Source organism: Polyodon spathula, chromosome 17, assembly GCF_017654505.1.
Source record: "Polyodon spathula isolate WHYD16114869_AA chromosome 17, ASM1765450v1, whole genome shotgun sequence".
Lineage (NCBI taxonomy): Eukaryota > Metazoa > Chordata > Actinopteri > Acipenseriformes > Polyodontidae > Polyodon > Polyodon spathula.
Genome location: NC_054550.1, coordinates 2,176,916 through 2,195,263, shown reverse-complemented (window position 1 = coordinate 2,195,263; position 18,348 = coordinate 2,176,916). Strand labels below are relative to the sequence as shown.

At 36.5% G+C, this 18,348-nt stretch overlaps 1 protein-coding gene across 1 annotated transcript; it reads right to left on the bottom strand.

Annotated features, from left to right (window-relative positions):
- Window positions 1-7,079: 7,079 nt before the first annotated feature.
- LOC121329493 (fibroblast growth factor 4B-like) lies at window positions 7,080-9,948 on the bottom strand. The gene is made up of 3 exons (XM_041275075.1): window positions 9,577-9,948; window positions 8,148-8,251; window positions 7,080-7,430 (listed from the first exon to the last, which is right to left on the bottom strand). The coding sequence occupies exons 1-3, from the start codon at window positions 9,881-9,883 to the stop codon at window positions 7,254-7,256; spliced, it is 588 nt and encodes a 195-aa protein (XP_041131009.1). The 5' UTR covers window positions 9,884-9,948; the 3' UTR covers window positions 7,080-7,253.
- Between the last annotated feature and the right edge of the window lie 8,400 nt (window positions 9,949-18,348).

Sequence of the window (18,348 nt, the reverse complement as noted above, 5' to 3'; positions counted from 1 at the left end):
TAAATATACCTTTTTTCCTTGCTTTGGTTTTATCACAAGGTGCATGTCGCTGCGTGTCTTGTTGACTGTATTTTGGCCTCATTTGCCGTCTGTGCTGCATAGAGCAACATAGAAAAGCAGAAGGAAACCTGGGCTACAGTATTAAAGAACCTAGGCTTTCATATTTGAAGGGTAAACTTTCCTTGAAGTACCGAAAAGTGATCACAGGCAAATCTATTCTGTAGAACACAAGTGGATGCAAGCTAAACTGTTTTTTTTTCATCGAAATAAAACTAAGATGATTCCAAGGACAAAGGGGACAAGCAATCTAGGGAACTTACACTCATTACAATTACAAAACACAGAGTTTTTTTTTTTTTTCTAATTTCCCCATAATTATAGGTTGTCTTCTAACCCAGTTATCTTTTTTTTTTTTTTTTGCTGTATTAGTTTTCATTCTTTGCCCTCCACCTCTCCCTTTCTCTTTTTAGTCATGGCTTTGTCTGCCTTCATTCAGCAAAGCAGGACGAAGGCCAGCATTTTACAATATATCACTGCCCCAGAGCCAGTCTCTTCCATGCTATTTGTGGAGTGGCAGTCATTCTGTGGGGATGTGATATGTGATACTGTGTATAATACAGTTAACAAATGCAGTTAATTAAATTTCCAATATCACAAGTTGCAGAGGAGGGCCAGTTCAGTGTTCTGTTCTCAACAGGTTTTATTCTACTTTATGAAGCAAAATTAGTTAATTCCATAGGGTGATGCAAAACTTTTGGCCATAGCTGTAGGTGGACTCTAGTAAGGACAGCCCTGCTTCCTTTATCTACAAAGTCTACAAATCTCAGAGCCTTGGTTCCACCCCACCTTCACTGTCCTCATAAGCAAGTCTTTTTCAGTTCTCAGAATGGAAGTGGAAGTCAATTGAACTGTTTGTTTGTTGAACTGAGTTGCCACCAGGCCTTATTTTATAAATCTATCAAAAAAGGGATAACCATAAATCCACTTGTGGCTTCGGCTCTGCTTCAAATAAACTTCTCCTTCATGCAAGTTCATATTACTCACCTGGCTCTTTTCTGAAAAGAGAGATAATATGCTGCCTGTCTGTCTTGTTTGGCTGTTTGTTTGTTTTACTTGTACTGCAACAAAAGCTGAATCTGTCTGTGTCATATGATCTACCTTGTGAGGGAGACTGGAGAAACAAAGTGAGCAGCCCTGTATGCAAAGCACTGACTGTTTTTGTTTTTTTGTTTTTTTAGAGTGTACATTCAAGTGTTTGTGTATGGGAGGTGAAAATAAGTGCAAATGCTTTCCCTTGCTTATTCGAGGCCCCTTAAACTGCATGACATAGCGAGGACAGTGTCAAGATTTATTTATTAAATCATTTTTTAAGTTTGTGTTCATGGTACACAAAGTAGAGTCTGTGTTTGCAGAGTTGGCCCCATCATTTTGTAGGGAATTACTCCCAGGATGTTTTGACTTATTGGCTGAGGGATTTGGTCTCCTAAGACCCTCCTGGACAGCTAAAGCAGATTTTGTTAGTTCCTACAGATAATCATTTAGCAAGTTTGAGTGCACTTCCCAGTGCAGCACAGTCCTGCGGCGTGCCACTGGTCTCTTTGTATCTCCTCTTTATTTGTTTTGGCAAGATAAGCCCTGTCCTGCAGTGATCAGTTGCCATCACAGATACCTTTTCTCATGAGTGTTAAAGTTTTTTTGTTGTTTGGAAACTAGATAAAGAAACAAAACGTATAAGCTTGTGCTTAATGGCCTCATAGGTGCAGCTTCCGTGGAATGTTGTGCTTTCATTATGACACCATGAATGCTTAAATTGTCTCCGCTGATTAAAACATGGAATGTAAATGGTATGGCTGCAGCAAAAACACTCAAAACCAAAGACATAGTTTGACAGTTTTACTCAGCCTAGCAGACACTTATCAAACCATTTCATCAAACTTTATGGGTTAGTGGTACTTGCATATCTGTTGAGCTTAATTTAAATTGAACAAATGATGCACTAAACAGTCTAAATTGAAAATGGGTGCCCAGATTGACAAGGCTTTGGAATAGTCTCATTCGTATATTCAGTTTGGGGAATTTGATAACCATGTCAAGAAAAGGCAAAGCATTGCTACAGGCTTTCTATGGATCATTATTATATTAGTGGATCAATTAAGGCATCAGCCATGCATGCTTGATCGGGAAGGATAAATTGGGGTTATGAACCTTGGCACCCCCCATCCCCCCCACCACCACCATTTTACACCTGGCTTCCTGGATGGAAACTGCTTACCCACAACATTGTTCCAGTGGAGCTGACCTGTTGTATTTAGATGCACATTCACAAGTGTTACTGCATCTGTTAGTCAAAAGTGTTGAGTACCTATCGCTTGCGGTGTGTCTTCTGTCACAGGGTTAAAGAGTGAAGAACAAATCATGTGTGAAATCCAGCATCTTTCCCTGCTGTGATGGCTGTTTGTCCACGTCACTGATGTACTAAAGTCAATTACTATCAATACACTTTCTGTTCACAAATGCGTTGTTGTCAGTTTCCTGAGATGTCTGGTTTCTTGAAGTCTTTGTATATTTTAGGACTTAAAAGAACAAGTTTAGAATATGCAGAGGGTCAGGACAAGGTCGGTAAGAGTAAGATATCTTTGTAGATCATGTATTATGTGTGCATGTGTATATTTGAAAATTGTTCCTAGAACTGTAACTAAAAAGGGTGAAGGGGGTATTGCGTGTTAAAGAGATGCCTATAAATTCATCTCTGAAGTCATTTGAAAGTGACTTGTGAGTGCTTTTATTTATTTATTTATTTATTTATTTATTAAGCTGTATTGATGTGCTTGTTTTGCCCTTTTGCTTTCCAGGACACCACTGTAGATAATATGCAACATCTCAACAGCCAATTTGCAGGTAAAAATATAAAAAAATGAACATGACCACACCACACCCAGCTGATACAATACCTGCCAGTTTGTTCTTTATTCTGGGTGGGGTAGCAGCTTAGCTTTGAGGTCTATTGTGTTTGTTTGTTTGTCGGTTTATTTGTTTTAAATATGTGAATTTTCAATATTGTGCCTTTTTTATATATTTTCTTTTGGCTTTGCTGTTGGAAACGCTTTCCAACAATCAGTATGGTCATTTTATAGAGCTTTTTAAAGAGAAATATTTGAATGGTGAGCCAGGGACTGTGTTTAAAATGCTTCTCGTTCTATCAACCTGTATAGTCCATACTATAAAGTAAGTGTACTAAAAAATTCACTAAGGTTAAGGTAAAAAAAAAAAAAAAATTATCTTTGAGTTGTCATGTTACTGTGTTACATTGCTTCATCACCTGTTCCTTTGCTTAGCAAGATGCTAAAAACAAAAGTAACGCCATCCTTTTAAAAAATGCTGCTGTTTGCACACATTTAAGCCCACTGCATCCTCCTACTTCCTCACATTATGTTTTATTGACCATTGCTGCCTACTTCATTCACACTGTCTCTTCTGTGTCACAGAAAGCAATTTAGCAGTGTTTGACCTTATTTACATAGCCAATTTACAAAAGAGCTTGGAATCACATTACCACTTGAGAGTAAAATTCTTGCCCTCATGAGCTTAAATGTAGTTGGAAAATGTTATGGTGACCTATGCAGTACACTAGAAATGTTCTGGGCTTAAATCAGAACTCAAAGATTATTATTATTATTATTATTATTATTATTATTATTATTATTATTATTATTATTATTATTATTATTATTATTATTAATTTAACATTTTGCTGAAGAAAGAAACTGGTATTTTGAAGCAACATATCATGATAAAGAAGAGAACTGTATTTGTCTACATGTCCACTCATGGGGGGGAATGTAAACCAAGTTTTAACTTGACTTTTAACTTGACCAAGTTTGAACTTAGACTTCAACTAACAGACAGTCTGTGAAGAATCGGTAACCTCGTTCCATATTGTGACAAAACAAAGTGTGATGAAGGTGTCTGACCAGCATCCTTCTTAGTCATCTTTTAAAAAGAGGGAACAGCCCTCGGAGCATCTTGTCATAGTTCTTTATAACTACAGGACCTTAAAAGCATCAGCAATGCAATCTGCTTCACAGCCAGAAAGCTTTGAACTATTGTATCCCCTTACTGCTATGTCCCTGGCCATTTTCAATTCCAAGTAGTGTTCAGATCCACAACATCACTTGCAAATCTGATTGGTGTAATGACTTTTTTTTTTAGTAAAATTTGCTATTCAAAATTTAGATCTGGTGTGGTACAATTACAAGGTGACAGACAAAGCTTAAGGTGGAGTTCAACTGGGGGGAAAAAAACACCTTAGTTTTGAACCCGACAAATGCTGGCAGCTATAACGAGCAATTAATAATATGGTAACAATAATAACTGGAAACCTACTTGCTTTTAGTGGCTTCAATATCATCTTTGCCCTGTTTGCCTGTATGTTATTAATCTGGCATGCGTAAAATATTGCAACGAAACAACACACAATTTATAAGTTTAAATTTCCAAGTAAGGCTATATTAAAAAGGCATTCCTTTCCTATCTTTGACAGATTAAATACTTGAGAAGGAATAGGGTTTTCCAAAGATGGTTTATTTACTTCTTTATAAGTCATTTTTATGTGCACAGCACATACACCACAATATTTAACAGCACCTGTATAAAACTACAGAAAAATTCTGATAAATGTTTACAAATTAAATACATATTACATGACCATAGTATCAAGTCAAACACTGTAAAGCCTACCTGAATGCATGAACAGAAATTAAAAAGTGAACAGCATTGCTTAGGAGGTTGATTGGTCTTGATAAGCCACAGATGGAATGTATTAAAGAATTTTACAGCAGCCATGGGTTTCCCAAGATTATATAGGGGAATTCCCAGGTGAAGTAAAATTGTCTAATACATTCTAGAGAAGTGTTTTTATCCTGACAAGGTGTATTATTCTCAACTCATCTGATTAGTCTCCTTGGCATTAGACCCAAGAAGATACATTTTTACTACAGATTTAAAAAATAGTATTATTATTATTATTATTATTATTATTATTATTATTATTATTATTATTTATTATTATTATAGTACAAAAAACGAAAGAAGTTAAATTAATATTTCTTCTTGTTCATGGACATAATTTGAATTTGCCTGAGGGAGTTAGATTAGGCAAATAATTCCTATTGCAAACGCTGTCCAAACTAATGCAAATAAAGTTTTGAGCAGAACAAATTTGGCACTAATTCCTGACACTGGAGATTAGGGAGGGTAAATGTATGAAGGAAGCCTGGTTCAAATTGGCTGCAGGTACTAGTTGGGTCCGTTTGTGCATTCAGGTGGGGATGATAAATTAAATCACAACAAGTGAAAACACTTAACAGTACAGTACAATTAATAACGATTACCGAGAACAGCACCACGTAGTATTAGTATAAGCGGCTTGAACACCGAGCAGGAAATAAGGGGTCGGATCTTGATGAATGTTCTCCATATTTCCATAATGCCGTTTTTGTTGTTTGTTTTTTCAGTGTTTACTATACCAAGCAATTTTACTTTATAAAGAAGTACAGCAGAACACACATTTAAAAAAAAAAAAAAAAAAAGGAATGTTAAACCTAAACCAAACTTTCTCCAGTCTGCAAGGGTTGTAAGTGTGTAAGTCAACATGAAGGTTATCTCACAATAATGGACTTTTATGTAACATATGTATTTTAGTCAGGAATATATATATAATATATATATATAGATAGCCTATATATATATAGATATATATATATATATATATATATATATATATATATTAATCTTTAACGTTTTAACTTTTGTGTGTGTTTTTTAAACTTCCTATTATAACCTAGCTTTCAACTACACACTGGCTACTAGGAGTTATATTTGCAAAATATATAAAGAAAAATCTAGGGTTACTGGATTGCCATATAGTGCAGTCTAACAGCTGTCTGGAAATATTTCCACCATGATTATCCTTACTAAAAGTAAATAGCTGGGTAAAGATAGCTCAAACGTGACAAGGCTCGACCACGATGCAGTGGAATCCTGGGTACTTTTGGCTACATATGGAAACTCTGTGCCTCAAGATCCGTCTGCAATTTTATATAAATTTTAAAATAAATTAAAACTTTATGGCAGATTTTGTAAGGAGATTCACGTTTAGATATTAAGTTTTAGTGAGGTAGAGACATATTCGATTAATTCAGGGAATGGAAATAAAATTAAAAGCAGCAATTTCTTTCTCCTTCAAAATACTGCATAATTTAAAACACATATTTTTTGTATCAGTTTATTTCAAACGTCACGTGGTGTAGCCTAATCAAATATCCGCCCTTGTTAGTGTTCTGTTAATGATGTACTGTTTGATATCCGCTCCTCCTCTTTGATATTATTTCATACCACTAATGATAAACATGTTAGTTATCAGCCTTGACAGAAGTCCAGTATATGGCCTTATATCCTCAGCTTTTAGGAAAGCATGAGTTTCCAAGATGACTGTACTAGAGTTGAAATGCCTACTGAATAATTCACTTGACTATCCTTTAAAACTCGCTGCTTATATAATGACTCAAGTCGAAGAGGTCTCTATCTGATGCCGTATAGATCTGACATAGATTGACTGCAGAAAAGTTCAAAGTTCAGCCCATGCAGAGCTAAAAACAGCTTTGTGGGGTAGGACTTCAACACTGCACTTTCTGTACCAGAAGTAAACCGATACCGCTTCAATTGATTAGTAACTCTGCACAAAGGAGGTCAGACATTGCACATTTGCTGCAAGCTACATTATTAGCACTGATAACGTTTTCAAAAGTTATAACCAAAGACTAAGACTTTATCTTTTTACAAAAAAAAAAAAAAAAAAAATACACGTAGACCTTCGAAGCTTCAAAGACGCTTACTGTACAACGTAATTTATAAACAGTGCAAAAACTCAATGTAAATAAAGGAATTTAATTTCATTTGTTTGAACACGTAATAGCAGCACACCTGTGATTAATAAATAAATTAAAAAAAAAGATAAATAAACCGTACTGTAGGAGGTGGCCTACGATTGCCCCGTGAATTGAAATGCGTTTGGACGGGAATATAAAATTCATGAGAATTATAATTAATAAAAGAGAGAGGGAGAGAGGGAGAAATACTTAAATAATTAATTTTAATATGATACACCTACTCTTGCATAAAACGCTCCGTTTGAAAGTGCACTGTTTTGTGTTCGATCTGTCTCACTTGGTTGAGGTAAAGTCTGAAACGATCACTCAGATTCTGGGTAAGAAATGCGTAACTGTCATTGTTGGGGAAACTCTGTTTCCTTTCTTTGTTTTGCCATTTTTGCTTATTCCTATATACATCCCGGGATACGCTCGAGATTCGTATGCGTTGTAGTTATTGGCCAGGAGCATCTCTTTAAACGTGCACTCGTCACTGAAATGTGTCTGAAAAGAAAAGAGAAAAAAAATGTGGTTATTGTCAGAGAATAAGAACCAAATGGTTTCTTTGTACTTATTGTGCGCAGAAAGAAATAATTGTCTTTTTATTACGCCGGTATTACTACACACTTATCAGGGTTCAATTATTGATAAATTCCAGATGAAGATCAATATTAGAATATTGATCAACTACCTAAATATCTTTGACTTGCAGAACTGTCTAAATAAAATCATGGGTTGGTCAATAGAGTTTACAAAGTTGATGGCTTTCGTCAAAATGCCTACTCTGGTCAAAAATTAAACGTGTGTTGGATTATTAGACACTGTTACCTGTAACATACTGGCAACAAGAGCAGTTGAGCTGTGTCAATAGCTTGTGGAACAAAGGGGGTGGAGAGAGAATACACGACTACAGAGCGCAGTACGGGTGGTCCAGGTTGACCACTTCAGCGTTATGCAGAGGAGGACCGTAGGTGCATGTGTTGTCTGGCAATGCAAAGAATGGAATGCACAGACTAGATGATCTACGGCAATATCCTTCCATAGTTTATCGGGCTTACAATAAAAACACAGCAAAGCACTACAGGCATGCAATGACTGCGCCTAACAATGCGATGCAGACAGGGTTTCACAGGGATGGCAGTACAGGCAGATACGTCATCAGCTGATAATGTGAACATCTACTGCGGAAGCCGCACATATTAACCAATGTGTCATACTTACAGATCCATAGAGCTTGCCTTTGCTATTCATGGCCACGAACAGACCACTCCTTACACCAAATAATGTCACAACACCTCTTTCCACTCCTGGAATATTAACTTCTTCTGGAACAATATGGTTGTTATCATCTACTATTTATGTAACATAAACGTAGTTAAATGACACTGTTGAGTCCTCTTCACGTTATATATATATATATATATATATATATATATATATATATATATATATATATATATATATATATATGTGTGTGTGTGTGTGTGTGTGTGTGTGTGTGTATTTGTATTGATTTAGACTGCAATGTAAACATAAGCTGAAACTTTTTTTTGTATTCCTAAATGGGTCAATGTAATGATCTGTTGTCTTCTGCGGTGAGTCCCTGCACATGCAAAAAATTAAAGTGCACGGTCTAGCCATGTATGGATCGTTCCATTTAATGTGTGGTTCTGTTTACTGTCTACATACTTTCCTCTAACATTCTATTGTCTCAGAAGAATATTAATTAGACGTGTGGGGCCGTGGGGTTAAGCCCCTAGCAGATGCTCTCCTGTATAGATCCTAACTTAGGAACTGAAGGACTGACATTAAACGTTTAACTGGTTTGTGAATAAGTCCGTGTGTGTGTGTGTGTCCAGAAGTAGGTGGATGAACACCTGATTTTATCCGACATCTGAAAATATTGCTTTGAGCATGTATTTATTTTTGATCTACAAAAAAATAAGCCACGTATATTGTTTAAGCAAGCGCATGATTAGTACGGTTTTCAAGCCCGTATACACAAGTCCTCTATAGTTACACCTCAAAACATTAACTGTGTCCTCTAGCTATCTTGGAAAATACTGAAGAACCCATTTGACTTAATTTATTAGACAGAAAGCCAAATGGTGCCGGTTTGTATGTGTGTAATCAAATCTTAAAAACTAATTTAAGATTAAATCTCGCATGCATAAGTTTGTTAAGTTGACCGATTGTGACATTTAAATAAAATTCAATATTTTGCGCTCAGCTTAAGTTATGCAATTCTAAAAACGCTCATAACAATCAGATAATCTTACAACAGTGTATAACGCATTTTATCATATAGCATATGAAAGGCAATACACATTCAAAGTGAATGTATGAACAATATGTTTACACACACACACACACACACACACACACACACACACACACACACACACACACACACACACACACACACACACACACACACACACACACAGTCACTGTATCTGCTACAGAAAAATGCAATGCTGACAAAACGTAAACATGACCTGCCTTCAAATACACTGCTTTTTAAAACATGTTCACATTTTTATATTGTGCAAATCAAAACCATTATCGTAAATTAGAACTGAAACTGAAAACCATCCCTAAAATAAAACTTCATTAACTAACCACATGCAAAAAAATGCACTGTACTTACTGTATCGATTTTCGTTGTGCACTCCGGTTATCTTGCCATCTGGCAAAACCTGGATGTGAAACCCAATGCCTACATTGCAGTAAAGGCGCCGCAGCCTTTTGATGCCAATAAGATAGTCACTGTCCCGGTTGATATCCCTCCTTTCGCCGGGGATCCGTGCCAAAGAGCGAGAGTAGAGGGTCTCCCAGTGGCCCTCCGGGGTGCCGTTTTGCCTGCCGGGGAAGGGACCGCAGCACACTAAACTCGACACCAGTCCCAGGACCAATATTGGCAAGAAGGCCGATTGAATGGACATCCTGATCAACATGGGCACACGTGGTTGAAGGAGTCGATTGCACTAAAAATACCTCGACTTCTAGCTCCGCTGTATACTTAGACCAAAGGGAAAAAAAAAAAGAAAGCAAAACGCTCAGTTCCAAACTGAGCTGTGACTTTCTCTCTGGTGCTGCATGGAGTCTCCGCTGTGAAGTGGATTCGATTCTGTGCAAGTTTGTTCGAACTTGATCCCAATTTGTTGTGAGCCACAGGACAAGAGTTGTCTAAAGAAGTGTTGATCGTCTGTACCAGCCCAGCTCAGCCATGCTGCTCTGCCCTGACCAACGATATTTATATCTGCTTCGTTACCTATTACATCACACACCACCTACTGCAGCATGGGGCAGGATTCACTTAACACAATCGTCACCCACGGATGCTTAGCAACTCTACAGACTGATTCCTTTGGTGAATATTCTGCTAACAGTTAGCACTAGAAAAGAACGGCTAGCTTTGAACAAATGTCAGAATTTACGTTGATCAGATAAAATCCATTTGCTTGCAATACTATTGTAGACTGAACTTTGCATGCATTTTATGCCAGGATTAAACACAAAGTCAGACTTTGTGAAAGCATGGAATTTGGGTTTTTGCAGTATTGGCGACGTGATTAATAATGTTCTTTGTATAAAATACCCTTCATTAAAAGCCAAAAACATAATAATTTATGTATGGGAGGAAGTAAAATGGGAAAGCAACAGAGTGCAATTACCATAAGGGAGAGCTTTATATAAATGAACAATAACATGAACAAATGCCTATTAAGTGTTTTAAATGCTGCTGTTATTTAACTTTACAAAACACTGATTTCTACATTTCTGGACAGAGTTTAAGAGAAAAGCTAATTGATTAAAACACGTGAACATATAGTAAGTATTTGCGTATTTTCTATTCAGAATACACTAAGAACACAGATCTGAAGTTATTTAGTTCAGAAGCGCACTTTTTCAGATTAGATTGTGGTATAAACATTGCAACCGCTGAATCATAAAGTTGCAGCGTTAATAATTGCATGAGTGAATGCATTAGGTAATATATTTGGATTGAAATAATGTATACAGTTTATGGAACATAGGTTGCTTTGAAAGTGCAAAGATGTCAGAAGTATTTGGGAGAACTGTTGGGTTAACGCATCACGTATCATCTGGTCAGTGAGTCAGGGTATTTATAGCCTTAGGTAGCTTTGCCTTTTTTCACGTTGACAAGATCTCCTGCTGTTCTGGTAAAGGATGCAAAAGATAAAATTGCTGTTGGCAAGGTGAAAGCTCACTTAGGTGCGAATACTACTGACCTTCCTGGAACAAGTGTAGTGGAATAGCATTGTGTGTGTGTGTGTGTGTGTGTGTGTGTGTGTGTGTGTGTGTGTGTGTGTGTGTGTGTGTTTCGTATTAATCCATATACCTTACCCGAGTGTGCAACGTTACATTTTATGTGGTACTAACCGTATGTGGCAGACATCAATGTGCTATTTGCCTGCTGTTTGTAATTTGGAACAAAGGTGTGAGGTACACCACCATAATCTCAATGTCTATTAACCTTTTTATCTGTTAGTAAAATCCAGGTGCAGGCTTTGACTGTCAAAGAATCAGCAAATTGGCACCCTGTTAATTATCATTGCGCTATATATCTGAGTTGAGCTCAGATTATTCCATGGATTGTAGACTAATTATCAATCGCTTGTAAATTCAATGAAAACGATGCCTGCTGTAACAGTTTAGCCAAGTTAGTTATTCGTATTGTGTGAGGATTGTATCAGTGCATAGTAACTTTAAACAACTTTCTAAAGCATAAACAGTACATGCTTGGGGTTTGGTTAAGTCTTGCATCTCTATGGATTTTTCTGCATTTTGCGGATTGCTGAGGGTCACATAAAACCAAATGAAATTATCATGCATTGGAAATCTGCCCAAGTGTATCCTAACACCTGCTCATTAGTGACGCGTGATTAGTTTTAATCATAAATCACGTCAAGCCATAAAGAGACAATGACTACTGTAAGTTAAGTGGACCCCAGTTCCAGACTGCTTACCTTTCCGTTACATATTGAAAGTTTGCTCTACGTAGACACTGTTGGACGATGCTGGCCTAACCAAATTAAGTGTGCATCTCAAATTGTAATATTGAAACATATATTTTCAAGACCCACATAATCAAGTGACTAGGTAGAGTTTCTGTCTGACTCACGCTTGCTGATGTTCATTTCGAAGTCTATTTTCAAATCTATAGTTAAGGAACTGTTCACATAGTCTTAAGGTATGATGTGTGATCTGGAACAGAGAGAAAATGTATCACCTGCGAGTTGTTGTTTATTTCTAACGTAAAATATCTAAACGAATTCATCGACATAAACTCAATGGCATCTTCTTTGATCTATTGTAATTTTTTACTTCCAAGTATTACTCACTTCGAACCAATGTGTTTTTTTTTTTTTTTTTTTTTTTTTTTAGCTATCCAAAGCAAACATCTTTATGTGGCTTTTAAGAAGAAACATGAGTCACCTGGCAGAAGATTCGCATGACAACGTTTTCTCACATTCACGTCTGGGTGATTCTCTATATAAAAAAGGCACTTTTTTTACATGGTGCAAATAAGGGGCAGGGAATTCCGTCAGATCTTGGGGCCGTACCCCAAATAATTCGCACTGTCGCTGGGCGACCCCTCTCTTCTTGGGTCCGCTGCTTCTCTAAGTGCTGCCCGCTGGAGAGCCGTATGCACACAAACCACGTCTTTAGCAGTCGGTTTATTTGATCTCTGTGTGCCTTCATAGAAAACCCCGTGCTTGTATCCAGTAGCAAAGCGTTTGCGGTGATCAAAACCTCCCATTGTAACACACGATGTTGTGATGACCTATGTTGCAAGCACTGGAGTAGATCAGAGTGACAAGTAACAATAGAATGGAAATGTAGCAGAAGTTCGAAATAATTTGACAAGCGGTAGCAAAATAAATCCTGGAAAAATAAGGATTCCATTTTTTTAAAAATATTTATTTTTATTTATTTGTTCATTTTTTTGGTAAATTATTTTAAAGTCTGAATTATACATTTATTTTAGTCTTTGATAATGTAGGTGGAATCGAAGGGGTGTTCTTTGTACATCGCCCACTTAGAGGCGAGTTACAGTACAACCATATTATTATTATTATTATTATTATTATTATTATTATTATTATTATAAATATAAATGGGGGGGGGGGGGGGGGGGGGGGGGGGGGGGGGGGGGGGGGGTGATATAGATCGCATCACATTGTGATCTGAGCGGGATGCCTGGTTATATTTGTATACAGCAATCCTATACTTTCTATCAGGTGCGTTCTTAAGGAGCAGCTTCGCCGCAGAAAATCTATTTATCTATTTATTTATTCATTACAGGTTGTCGATGTTATTAAGCAGGTGGATGTTGTTGCTGTGTTTTTTGGGGCTTTTTTTTTCTTCTTTTGGATCATTTTCTGAATTGTTAATGTGTTTTGAACCATTAACAGTATGTATGTTCGGCTTTTTTTTATTTTTGGTTTTTATTTTAGTGTCGACTACTTTTACAAACATATAGATCAAACATTGCACAAGCTATAGGATAAATAACTTGTGTATCATTTGATTGTATTTCTGCGTGAGAAATGTCGTTTCAAATGCTTTTTGGGCATCTTTTGATATTTATAAATGCACCACAAAACTTGGAGGACCTTGGACAGTTAATGCGTTCCAATCCGAGCTTCATTGGAACTCGTGCATTATAGTGTATCTGTGGTACGACATTGTCTCGGTCGAAAATACTTAATTCGTTGCTTTGCTGCCAGTATCCTAAATTCAAGTCATGGGCAAAACAGATTTTTCGTATTGTCTTATTTAAAGAAAACAATTCGTTTTGAACAAAATACTGTCCATTTAAATAAATAGTGGCACATTTCTGGACATCAAAACATATATGTTTTACCTCAAACACATGGCGTATTATATCATATGGCATGTTAATAAGGTACTTATTGTGAAGAAAACCTGTACTATTTAACTGTAAAATAAATAAATAAAAAACAATGCTGTTAGCCTATTTATATATAAGGATATACATAGCGAATATAAGAATAGTTTAAATGGTTGATTCTTGCGAATAACTTTTCTGCTAACTCTGACTGCATAGCCCACTCACATACACTGTATAACAGTCATAACAATGAGTCACTTTCAGTAAAAGCATAAGCCTGAAAGAGGTTTCTTGGTCTGGTTGTTTTCGATGTTGTTTTTGTTATTCAGCAATGTTTTTATTATACCTATCTTTGAAAATGCTGGCCCTGTGCTGATATTGGTTTCAGGTTTTTTTTTTTTTTTTTTTGCTTTATTTGTCATGCTCTGATAAATGTATAGTGATGGATCTACATTGTTAATAGCTAGAAATTTTAGCTTTATTAATTAATGTAATTTTATATTTCTAGTATTCATTGAGGCCGTTAATTGCCACAAACGTGACACTAAAGTGCTAAAACAATATTTCAAAGAGATGAAATAATTAACATTATAAACTAAAAAACAAACAAACTACAAACTGTTTATTTCCTGTAGAACTAAGATTGTCCTAGTTTTATACCGTTATTGTTTTGATACACTCAGAAAAGGTGCCTTACAATATTCTGCAGTTCACATGAATTTGGCAAATGAGGAAAAGTGGATTGTGTCCTGAATCTGTTATTACTGTGATATAACATTCTTCCCTTTTTAAATTGTTAATTTCCGCATTTAAGAAATGTGATTCACAACTTTTGAAAACAAAGGTGTGTCTTACTAGTATATGCAACATTTAAATTTTTATTTTCCTTCTACCACAAATAGTTTGTGTCCATGACCCACTGTCCTGTACATTTTTTTTTTCATTCTGTTACTCAAAATCCATTTAGATTTATTCTGCCGCTGAAGGTTAAGTACCTGCTCTCCAAGGTCCTGTAACTCTTCTATTTCACAGCCTTGGCCAGTTCGATTCATAACTTTTTTTACCCATTCCTGTATATTCCTTGTGTTTCACAATTAGTTTGTTTTATGTTTTTGGCTTCTTCTATTCTCTGTGTATGCATCTGTCCTGCCTTGGACAGATCACATTCTGTTGGCAGGTGTGGGAGCAATTCAAGCTTCATGCCTATCCAATCACTGACTGAGTGTCCAGTGCCAAATATGTCACCAGTGACCTGAGCTGGGTTCGAACCCAGGCCCAGAGGGAAAATGCTTTGCATTGGCCCACTGCCCCACTTAGAACCTGATCTGTAATACAAGTGTGATTGTACTTGCATCACTCCTATAATTTCAGCACATACTGATCATCACAGTTCCCCTGTGAGATGGTGTTTATAGATTGCCCATATCCCTCTGCCTGCGGTCAGTCATCACTGATGATATATTTATATCTCTGGGATTTATTGCATTTCCTTTAAACATTTTAGTTGACCTGCACCCTTGGGGAATTTGTTGGGTGGCCCTGACTTTCACCTCTTCCAACAGTGGCCGCCTTGATGCCATGTTAGTTTTTTTTGTTTGTTTTTCTCACAGTACTAATGTCTCTGAAATGCCCAGATTAATTTTTTTCAACCTTTTCTTTTTCTGCCCTTTCCTGCTAAACCATTTTATCCCTGTATCTCTAGATTAAGTTGTTCCTGATAGCCCCACTAACCCTGCATCTGAACTGATTACATCAAATAGCCCATACTGCCGCTCAGCTACATGTGGTAAATGAAGTATTTACAGTTCCATCACAGTTTGTTGTTAGATGGTTATGGACAGGAAACTGTAAATAAAAATGACTCTAGGTTTAGACTATAGCATATTTGTCCCAATGTTAGGTCCATCAGTGTTTCAATCTGTCTGCCACAGTACACTCATTGCAGCCATACTTTGTAAACGTGACACAGTTGATCGTGAAATTATTATTATGACATGTTTGGGATGGGGAATGTGTCTCCTGTAATTATAAAACAGCCAGAGAAGAAAACACATTGTAAAGTGAACAGCAAATGTTTGTTTAAACAAGTAATCCAGATGTAGATAAAGTCATTTCCATTTTTCACTGGGATCAGCTTTGCATCAATGTCTTTGTACACCTTCCTTCAAGACTGAATCCAACAAGTCAGATTTCCATCTTTGGGCTTGTAACACTTTTAAAAGCAAATATTTTATTTAGTACCTCAATACCCTGTTTCTTGTTAAAATTTAACCTTATCTAGTTTTTTTGGCATTTAGAGAAGGCTATGTGGTCCAGTGGTTAAAGAAACCGACTTATAAAAAGGAGGTCCCCCATTCAAATCCCAGCTCAGCCACTGACTCGTTGTGTGACCCTGAGCAAGTCACTTCACCTCTTTGTGCTCTGTCTTCCGGGTGAGATGTTGTTGTAAGTGACTCTACAGCTAATGCATAGTTCACACACCCTAGTCTCGTATCTTGTAAAGCGCTTTGTGATGGTGGGCCACTGTGAAAGGCGTTATATAAAAATTATTATATTATACTGTTGAGAAAACATGTCTTGTACAACACTTTTAGAAGATGGGCTTAAAGGTAAAGGCCTGTGTGGTTTTGAGAAGAGCTGTTGTTTGCTAAGTGTCAGAATGTTTTGAAAACAGATTCATTAGGAAACGTAAAGTTGGCACACAGTGGTTACATTGTGTATGCACATTATCTGTTCTAACATGGTGATCCCCTTCTTCTAGCAATAAATGTAATAGAGGATAGAAATATCTTTATTACCAGTAAACCACTCTGGGGCAGACTGCATCTAAATATGATGCACAGTCTTAGTTGAGGCAAATATTACAAAAAGAAAATGTGCTTCTTGCTTGGTATAAAGCAAAACATTTTTTTTTTTTTGATGCTGCGCAAGGGAAACCGCAAACTGGAAAGGCACAACATTTTCACAGCTTATTAGAAGCTTTAAATTTCAACATGTATCTGACATGCAGTGATCAAAGCTGACATTCAAGAAACTGTTCTAGAATGTAAGAACAAAAGTCTAGAATAGTTCCATGAATACAAAGCTTTTATTTTATCATAACAGACTTTAGGAAAAAGAGCAAAAAAAAAAAAAAAAAAAAAGACCAAACAAAACACACACAATAGTGTTCATTAAATAGCTCCCTGAATTAACACTTTGTGAAAAGGGGATGCAGAGTCTTAGTTTGGTTGTTGCTGTTCATAGCCACTCCATTTCAGACTTTGTGTTAAGTGTTGGATTACAAACTAACCAGGCTGTCTTCTGTAATGCACTGACTCAAGTTATGAAAGGAGGTAAAGAAACAATCACATTGTGGATTTTATAGGAATGAGAACTATGGTTTTTATATTTTATCATCACATTTTTTCGTGTTTGAATATCTCTTGCTTGTTTTAAGTCAGGATATTCAGATATTTCAGATGCCACTTACACACCAACACTTAGGTAACAGTGGTTATTGCAGAAAACAATTGGGGCCCATCTAACAATAAACAAAACAAGTTAAAATAACAACCCAACAAAGGGGCCAGATAAATGGGCCACTTCCCCAAGAAAGCTTAAGAGCACTTGTACAAAGGGAGGAGTTCTAGTTTTCTTCCCACTTGCTACACTAGACACACAATGGCATCAGCACAGAAGGAGAATGCAGTCAAGAAAAAAGGTCTCCACAATTACTGAATTATTTTGTCCTAAATTCTCCTGTAGGATTGTTATAACCCCTGCAGGAATCTCTGTACTTATTTCCTGCTACAACTCTTAACATGTAGCCACCTACAAAATGATCTGAAACCTTTCCTCCATTACCACAACACTCATGCAAGCTTTCCAGGCTGCAGAGGGCATCACAATTTAATACTGTGTATTGCACAAGGAATTGGGTGAATTGTGTAATGTTCTTCCTAAAAGGGCAATTCTTAACTAAAAATCACCAGATCTTGCTTGGGCTCTGACACTTAAAAAAAAAAATCAAAACAAAAACAAGGGATCCTAAAGAAGTGATAACCATGTTTTGTTACATTTTCTTCAGTCCTTCAATGTTTTTTTTTTTTTTTTTTTTCTGTTAAGTCACAAAGTCGTATGGTCTTATTGCGGCAAGACCATTGGAGTAAGAATAAAGAACTGTGATAAAGTGGACTTCACAAAATCAATTAACAACTGTGTGCATACCTATTGTTCAGTTGACAGTACACGTCTCTGGTTTTGCTTACAAGAACTAGATGTATTGTCATGGAGATTTACAAAAGCACCTTTACAATAAATTAAAATTAAATGTATAGAGCATATAAAATGAGTCTGCTTTTATTCATATACTATACCTACCATGTATGAGTCATTGTCTGCTGCTCATTAATTTAGGCAATGTGAGCATAACAAGTTGTTTTATAATTTGGTGTATCAGCACTTACAAACGGAGTAAGATCTAGAACCTGGAAACTGCTATGGTGGAAATAACATTGAAGAACAAAGAGTACCAGCTTGGAGGCAGATTGAGCGCAG